This window comes from Perna viridis, chromosome 7 (genome assembly GCF_037379345.1).
Source record: "Perna viridis isolate PV_CMFRI_1.1 ecotype Kerala chromosome 7, ASM3737934v1, whole genome shotgun sequence".
Taxonomy (NCBI): domain Eukaryota; kingdom Metazoa; phylum Mollusca; class Bivalvia; order Mytilida; family Mytilidae; genus Perna; species Perna viridis.
Window position 1 is genome coordinate 42934152 of NC_142451.1, and position 17707 is coordinate 42951858.

Below are 17707 nucleotides of genomic sequence, written 5' to 3' on the forward strand. Positions count from 1 at the left end.
ACCTGACTGTAAACCATAGTGGTGCACCGTGTTGGGAAAGATGCCACGTTCCGCGCACGTTAAAAAACCCTATTGTGGTATTCTCTCGGAGTAGGAACCATAGGGCTGCGCCACAGTAGGCTAGATTGCCCGACTCTACCCACCTCTCCCTATTTTCCATGGCAATCAAAATTGCTCGACCCCATTGTCATTGTGTCCCGTCCCATTGTTAATTTCATCATCATTTCGTGATCATTTTATCATCCATTTCATGTTCATTGCCTGAATATAGCTGAAATATTGCTACTCGGGCGTTAAACCCCAACAAACAAACAGCTTAGTCTCACAAAACCTCTTTCTTAAGGGCACAATTTTTATGAAATTTGTAAATTTCTCTCAAGCAAGATATGTTTTTTTTTCTGAAATTTTAATTTATTTGAGTATTTTATATTTTAAATAGCATCTCCAACAACACCTGTGCTAACTGGCCCAAGCTCTGTTACGTCGGGCAATACTAAAACATGGACTTGTGTCTCCAAGGGAGGCAACCCACAGCCGACAATGACAATGAGAATTGGAAATAGAGCGTTTTCCTCTGAACTGACCGTCAATTCAGTTCTTGATTCGACAACCAACACATATGACGTGACAGGAACACTGAGCTGGGCACCACAAAGTACTGACAACAACGGAATAATTTACTGTGATGTAACTCATGAAACCCTGGATGCACCACAAACTGTAAACTTGCCTTTGACAGTCAACAGTAAGTAACTAATATTTTTTTCGAATATTTCTGTAGTGCTTGGGATGTAAAGAAGTTGACCATCAGTATTATGATAATAGATGACGTTTTATTATACTGTTGTACATTACTGAGCATGATACAATCAATCTTGCGGCAGTTAAAAAAAACAACAGAAAATATGTTTCAGATGGTTTTCGCATTGTTACATTTGATGTCCTTTTGTTTTCGTGCACAACCATCTTCACACAAAGTTATTAAAGTAGGGGATATTCATTGATAGGGGTGTCCGTCCGTACTCTCCTCCTTTTCCCTTCATTCCTACCGTTATGCAGAGAGGGACCATCTCGTATCCTTATCTTACTCTTCCTACAGCGCTGAATGAAATTTAATTATACTTTCACAGAATGTTGATTTCGTATTCCCGTGTTGTGCACATTTTATTGTTAATTTTGATCCAAACCATGTTGGGGTTATGAATATATCGGAACATTGGCCGTTGTATCAGTCTCTTATCCGTTCCCCATCCTCCACTGTGGAATGGGATTAAATGAAACTTTTTTTATTAGAATCTTTATTACATATTACCGTTGTGAACCTCCTTTTTTACATTTTGATCCGATTCAGTGTGAGAGTTTCTTATAGCAAAACATGACCTTTGTCATTCATGAATATCGGAACAGTAGTGTACCCATCTCTATACCATGACTCCTCCTCCACTGCTGATTTAAATTTAATGAAACTTTCTTAGAATCTTTATTACATTTTACCGTTGTGCTCCTTTATTTTAAATTTGATCGAAATCAATTGGCAGGTCAAAAAGTGCATTAATAAGAGGTATTAATTTAGTGGTCGTTGCTAAGTTTCCTTGTTTATATCACCCGTATCAAACTTTTCTAGCTATGTACTTTAGATGTATTTTAGATTTAATTATAGCGAACGATTGACTTCGCAATACATCTTCTTCATATCGATGTCGAATATCTAATCATGAATGCTTGCTTCTATTTTGCAGCACCACCACAGCCACCAACACTTACTGGACCCACTGACGTAAAATCTGGTACACCATACACCTGGACATGCACGTCTGTTGGCGCCTTTCCCGAACAAACAATGAATCTACGTCTTGGAAACACACCAATCAGTAATGGTGTCTCAACTAACTCAATATTTGATCAAGGCTCAAAGCTTTATACTGTGACCAGTACTCTTTCGTGGACTCCATCATCAAACAACGCTGGAAATACACTATTTTGTGATGTTTTCCACCCAGAAACTTTAGGCCAGACCCCACAGACTGCAAACTTGCCATTGAACATCCAATGTAAGTTAGCCCTTCGACATTTCACTTCCATTTCAGATTTTGCATGTTGTTGTGCAAGCTTGATTTTGTTGGTGTTGGTGTTTTACATTCTATTTAACTATATGGCACAGAATAATTAAAATTTGTCATCACCACCTTTTTCTAAATATTTTCGTCATAAATCATCTTTCCAATGCATTTTTCCAGACAATCTTGGTATTACGTTTAAGGCCTTTTAAAAGCATATTTATATACATTGTATTCCTTTTTAATATTACTTTTTACAGACATAAAATTCCTGTGGACTTTAATAGTCAATTTAATTACAAGTGACATATATTTATACAAGTAGAAATATGTTTGCTTCTGTAGAAATTATAAAATCTAAACCGAATAGTGAAATTTCGTATTTACCTTCCAATAAGGGGCATCCTACTATGTATGGGACATTAATACCAAACAAGGTTCATCTTTCCTACGACTAACATTCTTACCCTTTAAATATCTAACCCATTTTGAGTTGTTTTGGTGACAATACATTAATAGTGCCGTAAAACATAACAATTAATTTTAAATCAAAGTGGAAATTTTGTGGTTTAAACAATAAAAAGGGTAAGCTTGACTGATTGAATTGTTTTCCAGCTCAACCCCAAACTCCAACATTAACCGGTCCATCAGAAGTAGTTTCTGGAACTACTGAAACGTGGACATGTGTATCGAAGGGAGGTAATCCTTCACCGACCATGTCTATGAGAATTGGCAATACTATTTTCAACAACGAATTGTCAGTCAGTTCGGTATTAGACCAATCCACTAATTCCTACACAGTGACAGGAACACTTCAATGGGCTCCTAATGGTCAACACAATCAACAGATATTACATTGTGATGTTTCACACCCAGAAACACTTGGAAATACACCACAGACAGTCGATCTTCCTCTTACAGTCAAATGTAAGCTCATTTTCCACATACACACCATAGCTTTTGCCATCTACACTTCTAATATACCCTTTCCAGGTTCTATCATTTAGTATTATACTCATGGGGTGAATTTAACATTCCTTCTATATAACGCTTATAAACATTCGTCAACTTGTTTCATGAGCTTTTGTACAATGCTTAAACTTGATTTTGTCCTTTTCTTTGTCACTACTTTAAGTATGTGTTTGTGTGTGTATTCCTCACAAATCTAAGTGACTAAATATTTGGAATGAGATCATAATTTTTTTTCGGTCTTTGGAAATACACAAATCACAACTGTATCATTGCTCTTTCTCTTTGAATATATCATTATTGTACCTAATGGTACTCTACAATGCCTTTAGTCTACTCCATACCTTTGCATGATTTATTGCTTTGTACAAGGCAAATTAGAAACACCTGTTCATTTTTCACAACGATTAACAATTTCCGTGCCAAAATTTCGGACAAGACTGAAAATAAAACATATCAATTGTTACCAACTCTGTATACTAAATCTTGCTAGTAAGATGAAACTTTTTATCAGAAAAAAAAAATTTTTCAAATAATTAGTTATTCAGAACGTAAAAAATATATTTATTTTTTAGTCTTAATGATTTATTTTTCAATATCCAAACTTCACATTTTAAATTGTACAATCTCATATTTTTAGGGTCCCTTTTCTAATAACATTTCGAAAAATGGACTTATGATCACAAGTTCGACCAATTTCCAAATGAAAGAATGGTTTCATGTTTGGTATGCAGCTTTAAGTTTATATGCGAAGTTCATATCTTCCCCAATCAACTTCGAGGGTTTAAATGACAATGTTAGCTGGTAATACATTTGAAAGTAAAAACAAATTGCATCACATTTACTCCTAATTCTACTGAACGAAATGAGATGATATTTGCCATACTGATTAGACAAAAAGGGAAGTCATCCTTTATCAATTCGTCGATACCTGAATAACTAGTGATTAAGAGATATTTTGTAAATCAATCTTTAGCATATCTAGATCTTTATGTATCACACTTTCAAATGCAATCGTTATTGTTACTGATAGCATGTATTCTTATATATTAAACACCAAATTTCGAAATTTTTAACAGGGATATATCGATCTATGTAGATCCTAAAATCTCATTCGGGTTTTTTTATCTTCAGTTTTTATATGCCACTGTATTTTTGTTGTTGTTAGCCACATTGTGAATGCAAATCATCTCTGTTTCCTGGTTTCATGTTCATGATTTTGATGTCCCTATTCATGCTTCAGTACAACTTTTTTGCCGATATTCGCTTAAATATTCTGAAAGTTGCAAAGTTATAATTATTTGCATTATTGTACCTGTTAAAAAGACCTGACCAATTGAATTGTTTTCCAGCTCAACCTCAAACTCCAACATTAACCGGTCCATCAGAAGTAGTTTCTGGAACTACTGAAACGTGGACATGTGTATCGAAGGGAGGTAATCCTTCACCGACCATGTCTATGAGAATTGGCAATACTATTTTCAACAACGAATTGTCAGTCAGTTCGGTATTAGACCAATCCACTAATTCCTACACAGTGACAGGAACACTTCAATGGGCTCCTAATGGTCAACACAATCAACAGATATTACATTGTGATGTTTCACACCCAGAAACACTTGGAAATATACCACAGACAGTCAATCTTCCTCTTACAGTCAGATGTAAGCTCATTTTGAAAACAAGCACCATAGACACCACCGCCACACTAGCTTTACCCATTCCCAGATTTATCGAGCTTTTCAGCTATACCAATGAAGTTACTAAACGTCTTTACATCTAACACAAACATACAGTCGTTTTATATTGTTTTTGTTTTTAACACCACCCTTATACTTTGCATTTTGAGTGTCATTTATTGTGCATTTTTCATTGTCTTTTTTGTAGTGAAATTGAAAAAGTCGTATAATTTTGCCTTGTTTTGGAGCTTCAGCGTATGGATATGCACACAAACACACAAATGGCTACAGGTTTCTAAGAAGCTTAATTCTTTCATGCATGCAAGCTGTGTGTTCCTTTCGTCATCTTGAGATTTGGTCTAGACACACTTCTGTGGTGTAAATACACTTTACATCTTGATTCAAATATTTGTCAGAGCTATGCTTCAACTGTTGTGTAGTATTCATATCTGTATAACTATATGTACTATTCTACAGAACATTATTCTTCCTATTTTCAGCGCGTATTTATTTTATGAAATCTGCACCTACCTGCAATATTTATATTCAACCGCACCTTTAACAGCTTTATGGAAGTTGTAAACAGACATGTTTTGGCCAAGATGAGTCTTATAACTAAAAACCCCGGACGGCTACCTATCCTGAACAGTCTTTGAGAAGATGAATAGGTGCCGACATAATATAAATTGATTTATTTATCGTTTTTGGCTTTGTTTTACCAATTCGATAATGTTTGTTCTAATTGTACACTTTATATTAGGATCTTGATCTTCCTATGTATTTGGGTCTGATGCTGTTGATGGTAGATGACTCTATGAAACAGTGAATATCTAGATTTGTATTTATATTTCGAACTAATCCCGTTACACATTAAAACAATGTCAAGGGAAATATTTCATGTATACAGTAATAAAGTTTATTTTGCAACAAATTCTACAGACATGAAGCTGTTTAGAGATTTCGGATAGAAAGTAAGAGAAATGAGTTCTTCGTCACAATATAGAAAGTATTTTCATTGTGACCATTTATTTAATATTTTTTGGATTATACACAAAACAAGAAACCAAGAGTCTTATGATACCAGTGGAACTTTTAGTCTCCTTGAACAGAAATATTCATTATCAAGTATCGGTGGTTAATAGATTTTGTTTGTACTTTTGGTCATAGCCTGTGCATTATATTAGCTTTTAAGACTGCGAATGGCAAGAAAGTCTCCACTTCCTATTTCATTTTCAGAGGTTTATACACTTTAACATATTCTTGCTAATGACGTTCTTTGCGTCCGTTTAAATGATTCCGATAACTGTTTGCCATATCCTTTCAGCCCTACCCCAGACATGAACTATCACGGGTCCATCGACAGTAATTTCCGGAATAACAAGTAAATGGACATGCGTGTCAGTTGGGGGAAACCCAGCTCCCACTATGTCTATAAGATTTAGACAATCAGTTTTCAATTTCATCTGCCTTAGACAATCAACAATTACGTATAGGGTCACTGGAACACTAAAATGGGCACCTACAAGTGATGACAACCAACAGACATTCTTCCGTGATTTATCTCATCCTGAAACACTTGGAAATACCCCCAGACTGTCAACCTTCCATTAACTGTTCATAGTAAGCTTCATTCTTTCATCTGTCGAATCTTTTATCTTCCATTGGAAAGAATTTTGTTCATAATCATTTGTTCATAATTATTGTTCTCACTTAGACATCAGCAGTTTTCAGTGTAATTACGTAATATTACGTAACAATTCATAGTCCATAACATAATTTCTTACTGGTATATTTTGTCTTACAGCTCGGTCTATAATTAAGTAAATCTCAAAGACCTCTTTGTAGTTTTTATCTTCTAGGTTATCATTAGAAAAATAAATGAATAATTTTTCAGCCCCACCCAATAACCCAAAACTAACAGGACCAAACTCCGTAGTGTCGGGTGAACAGAAAACATGGACTTGTGTTTCAAGTGGTTCCTACCCAGAACAGAGCATGAGTATGAGAAATTGAGACCGAGATATTACAAATGGCTTTGTTACTAACTCATATTTTAACTCCGTTACTTAGCTATATACTGTCACAGGAACCTTAACGTGGGCCCCTTCGAGAAATAACCACGATGAAACACTTTATTGTGATATTACGCATCAGGAAACCGTTGGACAGACCCCACAGACAGCAAACTAACAACTTCCTGTTCAAAGTGAGCATTGAATTGAAAAAAATGTCATCTGCAATACGTTGCGAACCACACACATAGATGGACGTTTCAAAGAAGTCCATGAATTCCAATATGGAAACTACAGTGATCAAGCAATGAGAAATGGTTGTAGGTCACATACTTTTCTGATAATATATAGATTGTTAAAGTTAATAACTAGAAAGTTTTTTTTTCCATGCAGGCCCTTTAAAGTCGTTGCATATAAATATATGTTTATCAGCTGATGCATGTGAATGAACTTTCCTTAAAATTCAAGTTAAGATATTGTTCAAGTTGCCCATGACCATATCGCCATATTCTTTCAGCACAACCCCAGACACCAACTTTAACTGGTCCGTCAACTGTCATCTCTGGAACAACCAAAACATGGACATGCGTATCGGTTGGCGGAAATCCAGCTCCTACAATGTCAATCAGAATTGGCAATACTGTTCTAGTTAATCAACTGTCCGTCTCATCGACTTTGGACCAGACTACTAATACATATAGGGTCACTGGAACACTTACATGGGCACCTACAAGTGATGACAACCAACAAACATTGTTCTGTGATGTATCCCACCCTGAAACACTTGGGAATTCCCCTCAAACTGTCAACCTACCACTAACTGTTCATAGTAAGCCTTATTCAGTCTTTCGAAGCTTTTATCTTTTATTGGGTCTCGTTTTGTTTCTAATCATTATTCTGATCTGCTATTTAACGATTTTCAGTACAATTACTTAATAATTCATAATTAATAAAATCATTTCGTTCTCGCATATTAAGGTGGGTAAGGTTCGTGCAGCTTTTAATTAATGAGTCATAAATAACTGTTTCTCACCATCTTTGGTTTTTTTTTCGCCAAGGTTATCAGTACATGTAAATCTACGGTAATAATAAGGAAACTAAATGAATAATTTTTCAGCCCCACCCAATAATCCTAAACTAACAGGACCAAACTCCGTTGTGTCGGGAGAACAGAAAACTTGGACGTGTGTTTCAACTGGTGCCTACCCAGAACAGAGCATGAGTATGAGAATTGGAGACCGAGATATTACAAATGGCTTTGTTACTAACTCAGATTTTAACTCTGTTACTAAGCTATATACTGTCACAGGAACCTTAACGTGGGCTCCTTCGAGTAATAACCACGATGAAACACTTTATTGTGATGTTACGCATCAGGAAACCCTTGGACAGACCCCACAGACAGCAAGCTTACAACTTACTGTTCAAAGTGAGCATTGAATTGAAAAAAATGTCATTTGCAATACGTTGCGAACCACACACATAGATGGATGTTCTAAAAAAGTCTATGAATTCCAATATGTAAACTAGAATGACCAAGCAATGAAAAAAGGATTTTAGGTCATATATTTCTTATGATAGAATAGTGTCTTAAGTTAATAATCACAAAGGTATTTCATACAGGCTGTTTATGGTCTTTACATATATATTATTCAGCTGAAGCTTGTGAATGCACTTTTCTTAAATTTCAAGTTAAAATATTGTTCAAGTTGCCCATGACCATATCGCCATATTCTTTCAGCACAACCCCAGACACCAACTTTAACTGGTCCGTCAACTGTCATCTCTGGAACAACCAAAACATGGACATGCGTATCGGTTGGCGGAAATCCAGCTCCTACAATGTCAATCAGAATTGGCAATACTGTTTTAGTTAATCAACTGTCCGTCTCATCGACTTTGGACCAGACTACTAATACATATAGGGTCACTGGAACACTTACATGGGCACCTACAAGTGATGACAACCAACAAACATTGTTCTGTGATGTATCCCACCCTGAAACACTTGGGAATTCCCCTCAAACTGTCAACCTACCACTAACTGTTCATAGTAAGCCTTATTCAGTCTTTCGAAGCTTTTATCTTTTATTGGGTCTCGTTTTGTTTCTAATCATTATTCTGATCTGCTATTTAACGATTTTCAGTACAATTACTTAATAATTCATAATTAATAAAATCATTTCGTTCTCGCATATTAAGATGGGTAAGGTTCTTGCAGCTTTTAATTAATGAGTCATAAATAACTGTTTCTCACCATCTTTGGTTTTTTTTCGCCAAGGTTATCAGTACATGTAAATCTACGGTAATAATAAGGAAACTAAATGAATAATTTTTCAGCCCCACCCAATAATCCTAAACTAACAGGACCAAACTCCGTTGTGTCGGGAGAACAGAAAACGTGGACGTGTGTTTCAACTGGTGCCTACCCAGAACAGAGCATGAGTATGAGAATTGGAGACCGAGATATTACAAATGGCTTTGTTACTAACTCAGATTTTAACTCTGTTACCAAGCTATATACTGTCACAGGAACCTTAACGTGGGCTCCTTCGAGTAATAACCACGATGAAACACTTTATTGTGATGTTACGCATCAGGAAACCCTTGGACAGACCCCACAGACAGCAAGCTTACAACTTACTGTTCAAAGTGAGCATTGAATTGAAAAAAAATGTCATCTGCAATACGTTGCGAACCACACACATAGATGGATGTTCTAAAAAAAGTCTATGAATTCCAATATGTAAACTAGAATGACCAAGCAATGAAAAAAGGATTTTAGGTCATATATTTCTTATGATAGAATAGTGTCTTAAGTTAATAATCACAAAGGTATTTCATACAGGCTGTTTATGGTCTTTACATATATATTATTCAGCTGAAGCTTGTGAATGCACTTTTCTTAAATTTCAAGTTAAAATATTGTTCAAGTTGCCCATGACCATATCGCCATATTCTTTCAGCACAACCCCAGACACCAACTTTAACTGGTCCGTCAACTGTCATCTCTGGAACAACCAAAACATGGACATGCGTATCGATTGGTGGAAACCCAGCTCCCACAATGGCGATCAGAATTGGCAATACTGTTCTAACTAATCAGCTATCGGTCTCATCGACTTTGGACCAGACTACCAATACATATAGAGTGACTGGAACACTTACATGGGCACCAACTAGTGAACACAACCAACAGACTCTCTTCTGCGATGTTTCACATCCTGAAACTCTTGGAAATTCCCCTCAGACTGTCAACCTTCCGCTAACTGTACATAGTAAGCTAAACATATCCACTCTTTTGTGATTGTTTTACACTGAAGTCGTCAAGCTGGTTAACATAATTTAATGATGCTTTGAAACTATCCCAAGTCTTATGCTTTGCTTAGTAAAGAATTCATTAAGCCTATTACCGCCCAATCTGCTTTGTAACAGTGATAATATCTGACAAGATCTCCAGTTAGTCAAATGTGCTAAGGCATATATGTATAAATACTTTTTCAGCCCCACCTAAAAACCCAACCCTCACCGGACCAACCTCCGTTGTAACTGGACAGCAGTACACATGGACTTGTGTATCCATTGGTGCCTACCCTGAACAGACCATGAGTATGAGAGAAGGAAACAATAACATCAACAGTGGTTTTGTAACTAATTCTGACTACAATTCAGTAACGAAGCTCTACACTATGACTGGAACCCTAACATGGAGCCCTACTAATAGTAACCAGGACACGCTTAACTGTGACGTAATGCACACACAGACTCTCGGACAAAACCCACAGACGGCTGTATTGCCTCTTTCTGTTCAGTGTGAGCTTTGGAAATATTTATCTGTATATGCTTTATTCCAAGCTTCTGGATGGATAGACATAAATCATTAACGAACCAACAAAATATATAAAATATATATTCTCCAAACTATATGCAAATTTATGTGTACTTTTTCGATTTTACAAGCTTGGACTTTGTAGAGAATTGTTTCATGGATCTTCGTTATTAGAGTTTTAAAACAGTTAGTAGTATCCTTTAATCACCGTCATATTGTAGAACTGACTGTTAAAATTTTGCGATATGAATCATAACTATCACAAAACTGCACACAACCTTTTCTGCACCTAACATTCTGCAAATTGTCTTCCAGCTTCTCCACAGACGCCAACTCTTACCGGCCCAAGAACAGTCATCTCAGGAACTACAAATACCTGGACTTGTACTTCTATTGGAGGGAATCCAGAGCCTTCTATGTCGATTAGAATCGGCAACACAGTTTTAAGCAATGAGTTGTCTGTCTCCTCAGTATTAGAGCAATCCACCAATACATACAGAGTAACAGGGACGCTATCCTGGGCTCCCTCAAGTATCCACAATCAGCAGACGATATTTTGTGATGTTCAACATGACACCCTTAATAAACCACAAACAGTCAACCTCCCTTTGACTGTTCATAGTAAGCAATCTGTACCATTTCATTCAACCTTTACTTCTTGTAATCTCTCTTTTAAATCTCCATCTATGTTTAGTTTATTAGATATAATGAATTAAATTTGAACTGATTCTATGTCAATTTCTTTATTGATGAACTATGTTTCTTAATATGAATGAGCGATATGAATGAGCGATTCATTTCATGTCAGCGACTAACTACATGTTAATGAAATGTTGAAATGGTTTTCCCTAAAATGTAATGAAGCCTCTTTTTTTATATACTTCGAACATGGATGTTCATAATTAATCCTGGATATACATTTACAGCTCCCCCAAAGAATCCAGTTTTAACAGGCCCAAACAATGTTGTGACGGGAAAGCAATACACATGGACATGTGTCTCCACCGGTGCCTTTCCTGAGCAAACCTTGAGCATGAGAGTCGGAAGCACATCAATTACAAATGGCTTTGTAACCAACTCAGATTATAACTCTGTTTCAAAACTGTATACAATGACTGGTACCTTGACTTGGAGCCCTGCTAGTAACAACAATGATGACACTCTTTTCTGTGATGTTTTCCATACCCAAACTCTCGGACAAACTCCACAGACTGCAAGCTTACAACTTTCTGTTACAAGTGAGCATTTTAAAAGAAAACATTACTGTCGGCGTTTTCAATAGTTTCCCGTTATGTATAATGTCCACACTTAGTGCATACTTGCTGATACTTTATATATATAAGGTATGTTTTACTTCAATTTCACCGACATAAATTATGCTTATGCTTTCTCCGCTTCAACCTCACACTATTATTTCAGCTTCTCCACAGCAACCAACACTTACTGGTCCATCCACTGTAACATCCGGGACTACTAATACCTGGACATGCGTATCAATTGGCGGAAATCCAGACCCAAGAATGTCAATGAGGATAGAAAATACTGGTTTCAACAGAGAATTCACTACAACATCAGTATTGGACCAAACATCAAACACTTACAGAGTAACAGGAACCTTATCGTGGGCCCCTGGAAGCCATCACAACCAACTAACATTGTTTTGTGATGTTGAACATGACACGTTGGATAGACCACAAACCGTCAACCTCCCACTGACTGTTTTAAGTAAGCATTGAAATCTTCAAATCTATCATTTGGTACACAAAATCTTCTGAATTTTCAAAATGTAGGACTATATACTGTGCTTGAGACAATCAAAGCTATAAATCATGCATGGAATAATTTTCAAAGGGTTTTTGTGTCAAAATAAATTGCCTCCAATGTAAAACTTTTAACAGTTTCGGTTTTATTTGTTTTGTGCTTGCTATACTTATCAAACTTTCTTACCTCTGATATTCTGCCTTTTCAAACTTTTCTCGGCGCTCACTACTCACTATAAAATATTTTTCAGCACCTCCAAAAGTTCCACAACTAACTGGTCCAACACTTGTTGTGGCAGGAAAGCAGAGCACATGGACATGTGTCTCTACCGGTGCTTATCCGGAACAGACCATGAGCATGCGCATTGGCGGAAATGATATTACTCAAGGATTTGTCACGAATTCTGAATACAATGCCGTGACAAAACTCTACACTATGACTGGTACCCTAAACTGGAGCCCTGCTAGTAGTAATAACCAGGATACATTGTTTTGTGATGTCGTCCACACTCCAACACTCGGCCAATCCCCTCAAACAGCTAGTCTTCAACTTAATGTCCAAAGTGAGCAAAATACCTTTATAATGTAACTATCTGTATGAAACAATATACAGAATAGTACAGGGAAGAATGTGTTTTAATAAATAATTAAAAGTAGATTTGCTTGCAGTAGGCAATATTTGCATCCCTTGGTAGATTGCTTTGCTCTTCAGTTTCTAGTAATACCAAAATTAAATAACGATTCCACATAATTGTACAATGTATCTAATAAACAGGCTGAAGAAATGTCATTTAGAGAATCAAAGAATACAGCTAGAGCCAAAAATGGTTAAAAGCCTTAGATACAAAATAAAAATGCTTTATTCTTTTTCAGCTTCCCCCCAAAGACCAACCATATCTGGACCAAATACAGTCATTTCCGGAACTTCCACTACTTGGACTTGCATATCCACAGGTGGCAACCCTGAGCCAACAATGTCCATAAGAATCGGCAACAATGTTTTCAGCCAAGAAGTCAATGTAAATTCGGTATTCGACCAATCATCAAATACTTATAGAGTAACAGGAACACTTGCATGGGCACCACAGAGCTACCATAACCAAATGACTATATATTGTGACGTTGAACAACCAGAAACAATGGATAGACCTCAGACAGTCAGCCTTCCGTTGACTGTTATTAGTAAGTCATCTTTTCAATATTTGTTAGGGTACCTCTTGTGAAGCAGTAGTGATAAAAACAAAATGATGGTAAGAGAAATAGTTGTTGTCCATGCAGCATGAAAATTCTTTTAACTTCATGAATATCATGATAATATAAGCCGAGTTCTTACATCTTTATTGTCAAATTATTCGCTTTTTCTAAGTAAGCTCGCTTATGCTGCGTTTTGTCAGATGTTTAAAAAATAATTTAACAGCGTTAACACAAGTTTTGTGAATTTAAGACGTAATTATAGTTTATCTTATGAATCGTTTGCAAGATTTCTATTTAAATGTGATATATTTGCATGAAATGCGTTACTAACTTTTTTGTCTTACAGCATCTCCTAAAAACCCAGTTCTTAGAGGACCAAGCACTGTTGAAGCAGGAAAACAATACACGTGGACATGTACTTCATCAGGTGCCAACCCTGAACAGACTATGAGCATGCGCCTTGGAAATAATGCCATTCAGGATGGTCTCGTTACTGACTCTGTATACAACACAGCTTCAAAGCTCTACACAATGACAGGAACTCTTACTTGGACTCCATCTGGCAACAATCATGAGGATACATTGTTCTGTGATGTCTTTCATACTCAGACCCTCGGTCAAACTCCTCAGACTGCAAGCTTACAACTTCTTGTTCAAAGTAAGCATTTTTTTTCTCAGGAATATCGATCAAACTCCTAAGAATGAATGTTTTAACGTTTTGATAAAACAGGTACAGATAATTGAAATAATTTCGTCAATTGTGAATATATTATTTTCCCAATATAATGTTGATGATAAGATGCATATAAAGACATCATACATAGCATCATTTAGTACATTGTTTTATTATTTAATGATCATTAATTCTGAGAGAATCGTTTCAGCTCAACCAAATAAACCAACACTGACTGGTCCGACTACAGTCACAGCTGGATCATCAAACACATGGACTTGTCTATCCATTGGTGGAAATCCGGAACCGGAGATGTCAATTAGAATCAACGACCGAGTTTTCAGTCAAGAAGTTACTGTTAATTCAGTTTATGACCAATCATCAAAGTCGTTCAGAACCACTGGAACACTTACTTGGGCACCATCTAGTCGATTCAACCTCGAGACTTTGTATTGTGACGTTCTCCATGAGGAAACATCTGATAGAGTACAAACTGTCAATCTTCCTTTGACTGTTATCTGTAAGTCATTCAATGAATCTCAATTTAAATATTAACTGTAAGTCGTTCCATCCATCTCTCTGTAACTGTTAACTGTAAGTCGTTCCATCCATCTCCCTGTAACTGTTAACTGTAAGTCGTTCCATCCATCTCCCTATAGCTGTTAACTGTAAGTCGTTCCATCCATCTCCCTGTAACTGTTAACTGTAAGTCATTCCGTCTATCTTCATTTAACTGTTAACTGTAAGTCGTTCCATCAATCTCCCTTTAACTCCTAACGGTAAGTCATTCCGTCTATCTTCATTTAACTGTTAACTGTAAGTCGTTCCATCAATCTCCCTTTAACTCTTAACGGTAAGTCATTCTGTCTTCATTTAACTGTTATGTGTAAGTCGTTAATTAAACTTTACGTTACATTAACTGTTATTGGAAAGCCATTCAGTCAACTTTTCTGTTCCTGTTATATTTAAGTCTCTTTCAATCAACTTTCATGTAACTGTTATCTATATTCCTTCAATCAACTCTCTTCAAACTATTTCCAAGTCTATGGTTCAACTAATTGAACTTTTTTCAGGTTTTTATTCATAAGTCTGACACTCAAAATTATAACTTATTATTTGAAAGCATGTTTATATATCTATCAGACATGAGGTTATTCATGCATGTCAATAAATCACTGAATGGGAAATACTGAAAAGACTACCGTTACATAAAAATATAAAAATATGTATTGTAGACCAAAAATGCATCACTTGTTTGGTGGGTTTTTCTTCACCATGGAAAATTGTGTCTGGATTTTATATGGATTGGTACTTAAAATCAATAAATTATGAATCATGAATAATGAATGATAACTTTGTTTATAGCACCACCAAACAACCCAGTGCTAAGTGGACCAACAACCATAAAGGCTGGCGCACAAGACACCTGGACATGTACATCAACCGGTGCCTATCCTGAGCAGACGATGAGCATGCGCCTCGGGGGAAATGCCATTACAAGCGGGTTTGCCACTACCGCCGTATATAATGGAGCTTCAAAGACTTACACCGTGACTGGAACACTTTCATGGAGCCCCGCTAGTAGCAACAATGGCGATGTGCTTTACTGTGATGTTTTCCACACCCCTACGCTCGGGAACTCGCCACAAACTGCCAGCTTAACACTTAACGTTCAAAGTAAGTAGTCTAACAGTTCCCATTCCTTTTGCAACAAATCGAAAATAGAAAGACATTTTTGAATCATTTGATTCCCTCCACTAATTAATTATATCAATATTTAATAACAGTTGATTTTTCGTCGGTTCGGAATATTCTTTTTTTGTCAAATTGTAAACATGTCATATGTTGAAATTTGGTTTGGAAACAACAAAATGATTCAAATTTGAAACAGTTTCTAAAAATGTTATTCTACAATAGCACGTAAACAATATGATGACTTATTTAAGTATATACATAATGTTTTACCATCTTCACATCTCCTCTAGATTCACCACAGAGGCCACAACTGTCAGGTCCGACAACTGTTACTGCAGGGTCATCAAACACCTGGACATGTACTTCTGTAGGAGGTAATCCAGAACCAACTATGTCCATCAGATACGAAAACCAGGTTTTCAACAATGAGGTCACATTTTCTTCAAATTATGACGACACATCAAAGTCATTTAGAGTCACCGGAACACTCGCTTGGGCTCCATCAAGCATACATAACCTGCAGTCTTTGTATTGTGACGTTTATCATCCAGAAACCCTTGGCAGCACACCGCAGACCGTCAACTTAGCACTCACAGTGCTCTGTAAGTTTGCAAATATTATTTTTGTCCATTAAACAATGTAGGTTAAACGATTATTTTAGCTGTCGATATCAAGAAGTAATGCCTTTAGCCTGTATGAATGAGGAACTTCCTATAATTTGTGTCGGTTCAGACAACTAAAAATTGTACAAACAAGACATTCGGACTACTACCACTACCACTGTAACACTGAACGGAAATCAAACTATCTTGACTTGTATAACCTAAACTTTCACTTTGAAATCAATCTTATGACCTATTTCAGCACCACCAAGACCCCCTGTTCTGACTGGACCAACCACCGTTAGGGCGGGAACCCAAAGCAAGTGGACTTGTACTTCCGTTGGTGCATATCCAGAACAGTCGATGAGTATGCGTATAGGAAATTCCGATATCACTCAAGGCTTTTACACAAATACGGAATACAACGCCATGACGAAACAGTACATGGTTGTTGGAACGCTTGAATGGGCTCCCACCAGTACAAACCAAGGAGAAACGCTCTTCTGTGATGTTACTCATCAAGAAACTCTCGGACAAACTCCACAAACAGCCAGTTTACAGCTATCTGTTCAATGTAAGATTTTCTAATTTCTATAGTATAATTACTGCTAATAATTTAATAGTGTCTTCGTTGTTATTATTATACGAAAGAATTCTTGACATGCAATATGTTTTTACACCATTCCATTCCAAATGAAATTTAAGCTTCCAACTTTTGTGAGTTTAAGCTTCAAGTTATGAAAATAATAGCGTTTATAAAGTATTAACACTCGATTTCTCATCTGAATCCTTTTTACTTTTTCCAGCATCCCCGCAGAGACCAACCCTCACTGGACCAACTACTACCATTTCCGGTACATCGTATACATGGACATGCGTATCAACTGGTGGCAACCCGGAAGCAGCAATGTCCATGAGAGTCGGCAACAGGGTTTTCGCAAATGAAGTTCAAGTCAATTCAGTATTTGACCAGACATCAAGATCTTACAGGGTTACAGGGACTCTATCGTGGGCACCTGCCAGTAGCTTCAACGGAGAAACGTTATACTGTGACGTAACACATGACACACTGGGAGACAGAGTACAAACTGTCACCCTCCCATTGGTTGTTTACAGTAAGTCTTCCTTGCGTTTTACCAAACTTTGAAATATTCAGCCAATTCATATATAAGAAAAATCTGCTTAAGATCTAGAGTAGTCATAAAATGTCCATAGGAATATTTTTTTTTTTGCAAAA

The 17707-nt window shown here is 36.6% G+C and overlaps 1 protein-coding gene across 1 annotated transcript in view; it reads left to right on the top strand.

Annotated features, from left to right (window-relative positions):
- LOC148612801 (uncharacterized) overlaps positions 1-17707 on the top strand; it is a 51049-nt gene that overhangs the window by 23661 nt on the left and 9681 nt on the right. Inside the window, exons 7-27 of the mRNA XM_088594544.1 lie at positions 440-745; positions 1740-2051; positions 2673-2984; positions 4379-4690; positions 7235-7546; positions 7835-8146; positions 8459-8770; positions 9058-9369; positions 9684-9995; positions 10222-10530; positions 10862-11167; positions 11473-11784; positions 11966-12271; positions 12558-12869; positions 13180-13488; positions 13847-14158; positions 14385-14693; positions 15539-15850; positions 16159-16470; positions 16733-17044; positions 17277-17585. Of these exons, the coding sequence (XP_088450670.1) occupies positions 440-745; positions 1740-2051; positions 2673-2984; positions 4379-4690; positions 7235-7546; positions 7835-8146; positions 8459-8770; positions 9058-9369; positions 9684-9995; positions 10222-10530; positions 10862-11167; positions 11473-11784; positions 11966-12271; positions 12558-12869; positions 13180-13488; positions 13847-14158; positions 14385-14693; positions 15539-15850; positions 16159-16470; positions 16733-17044; positions 17277-17585 (6522 nt within the window). The remainder of the gene's footprint in view (positions 1-439; positions 746-1739; positions 2052-2672; positions 2985-4378; positions 4691-7234; positions 7547-7834; positions 8147-8458; positions 8771-9057; positions 9370-9683; positions 9996-10221; positions 10531-10861; positions 11168-11472; positions 11785-11965; positions 12272-12557; positions 12870-13179; positions 13489-13846; positions 14159-14384; positions 14694-15538; positions 15851-16158; positions 16471-16732; positions 17045-17276; positions 17586-17707) is intronic.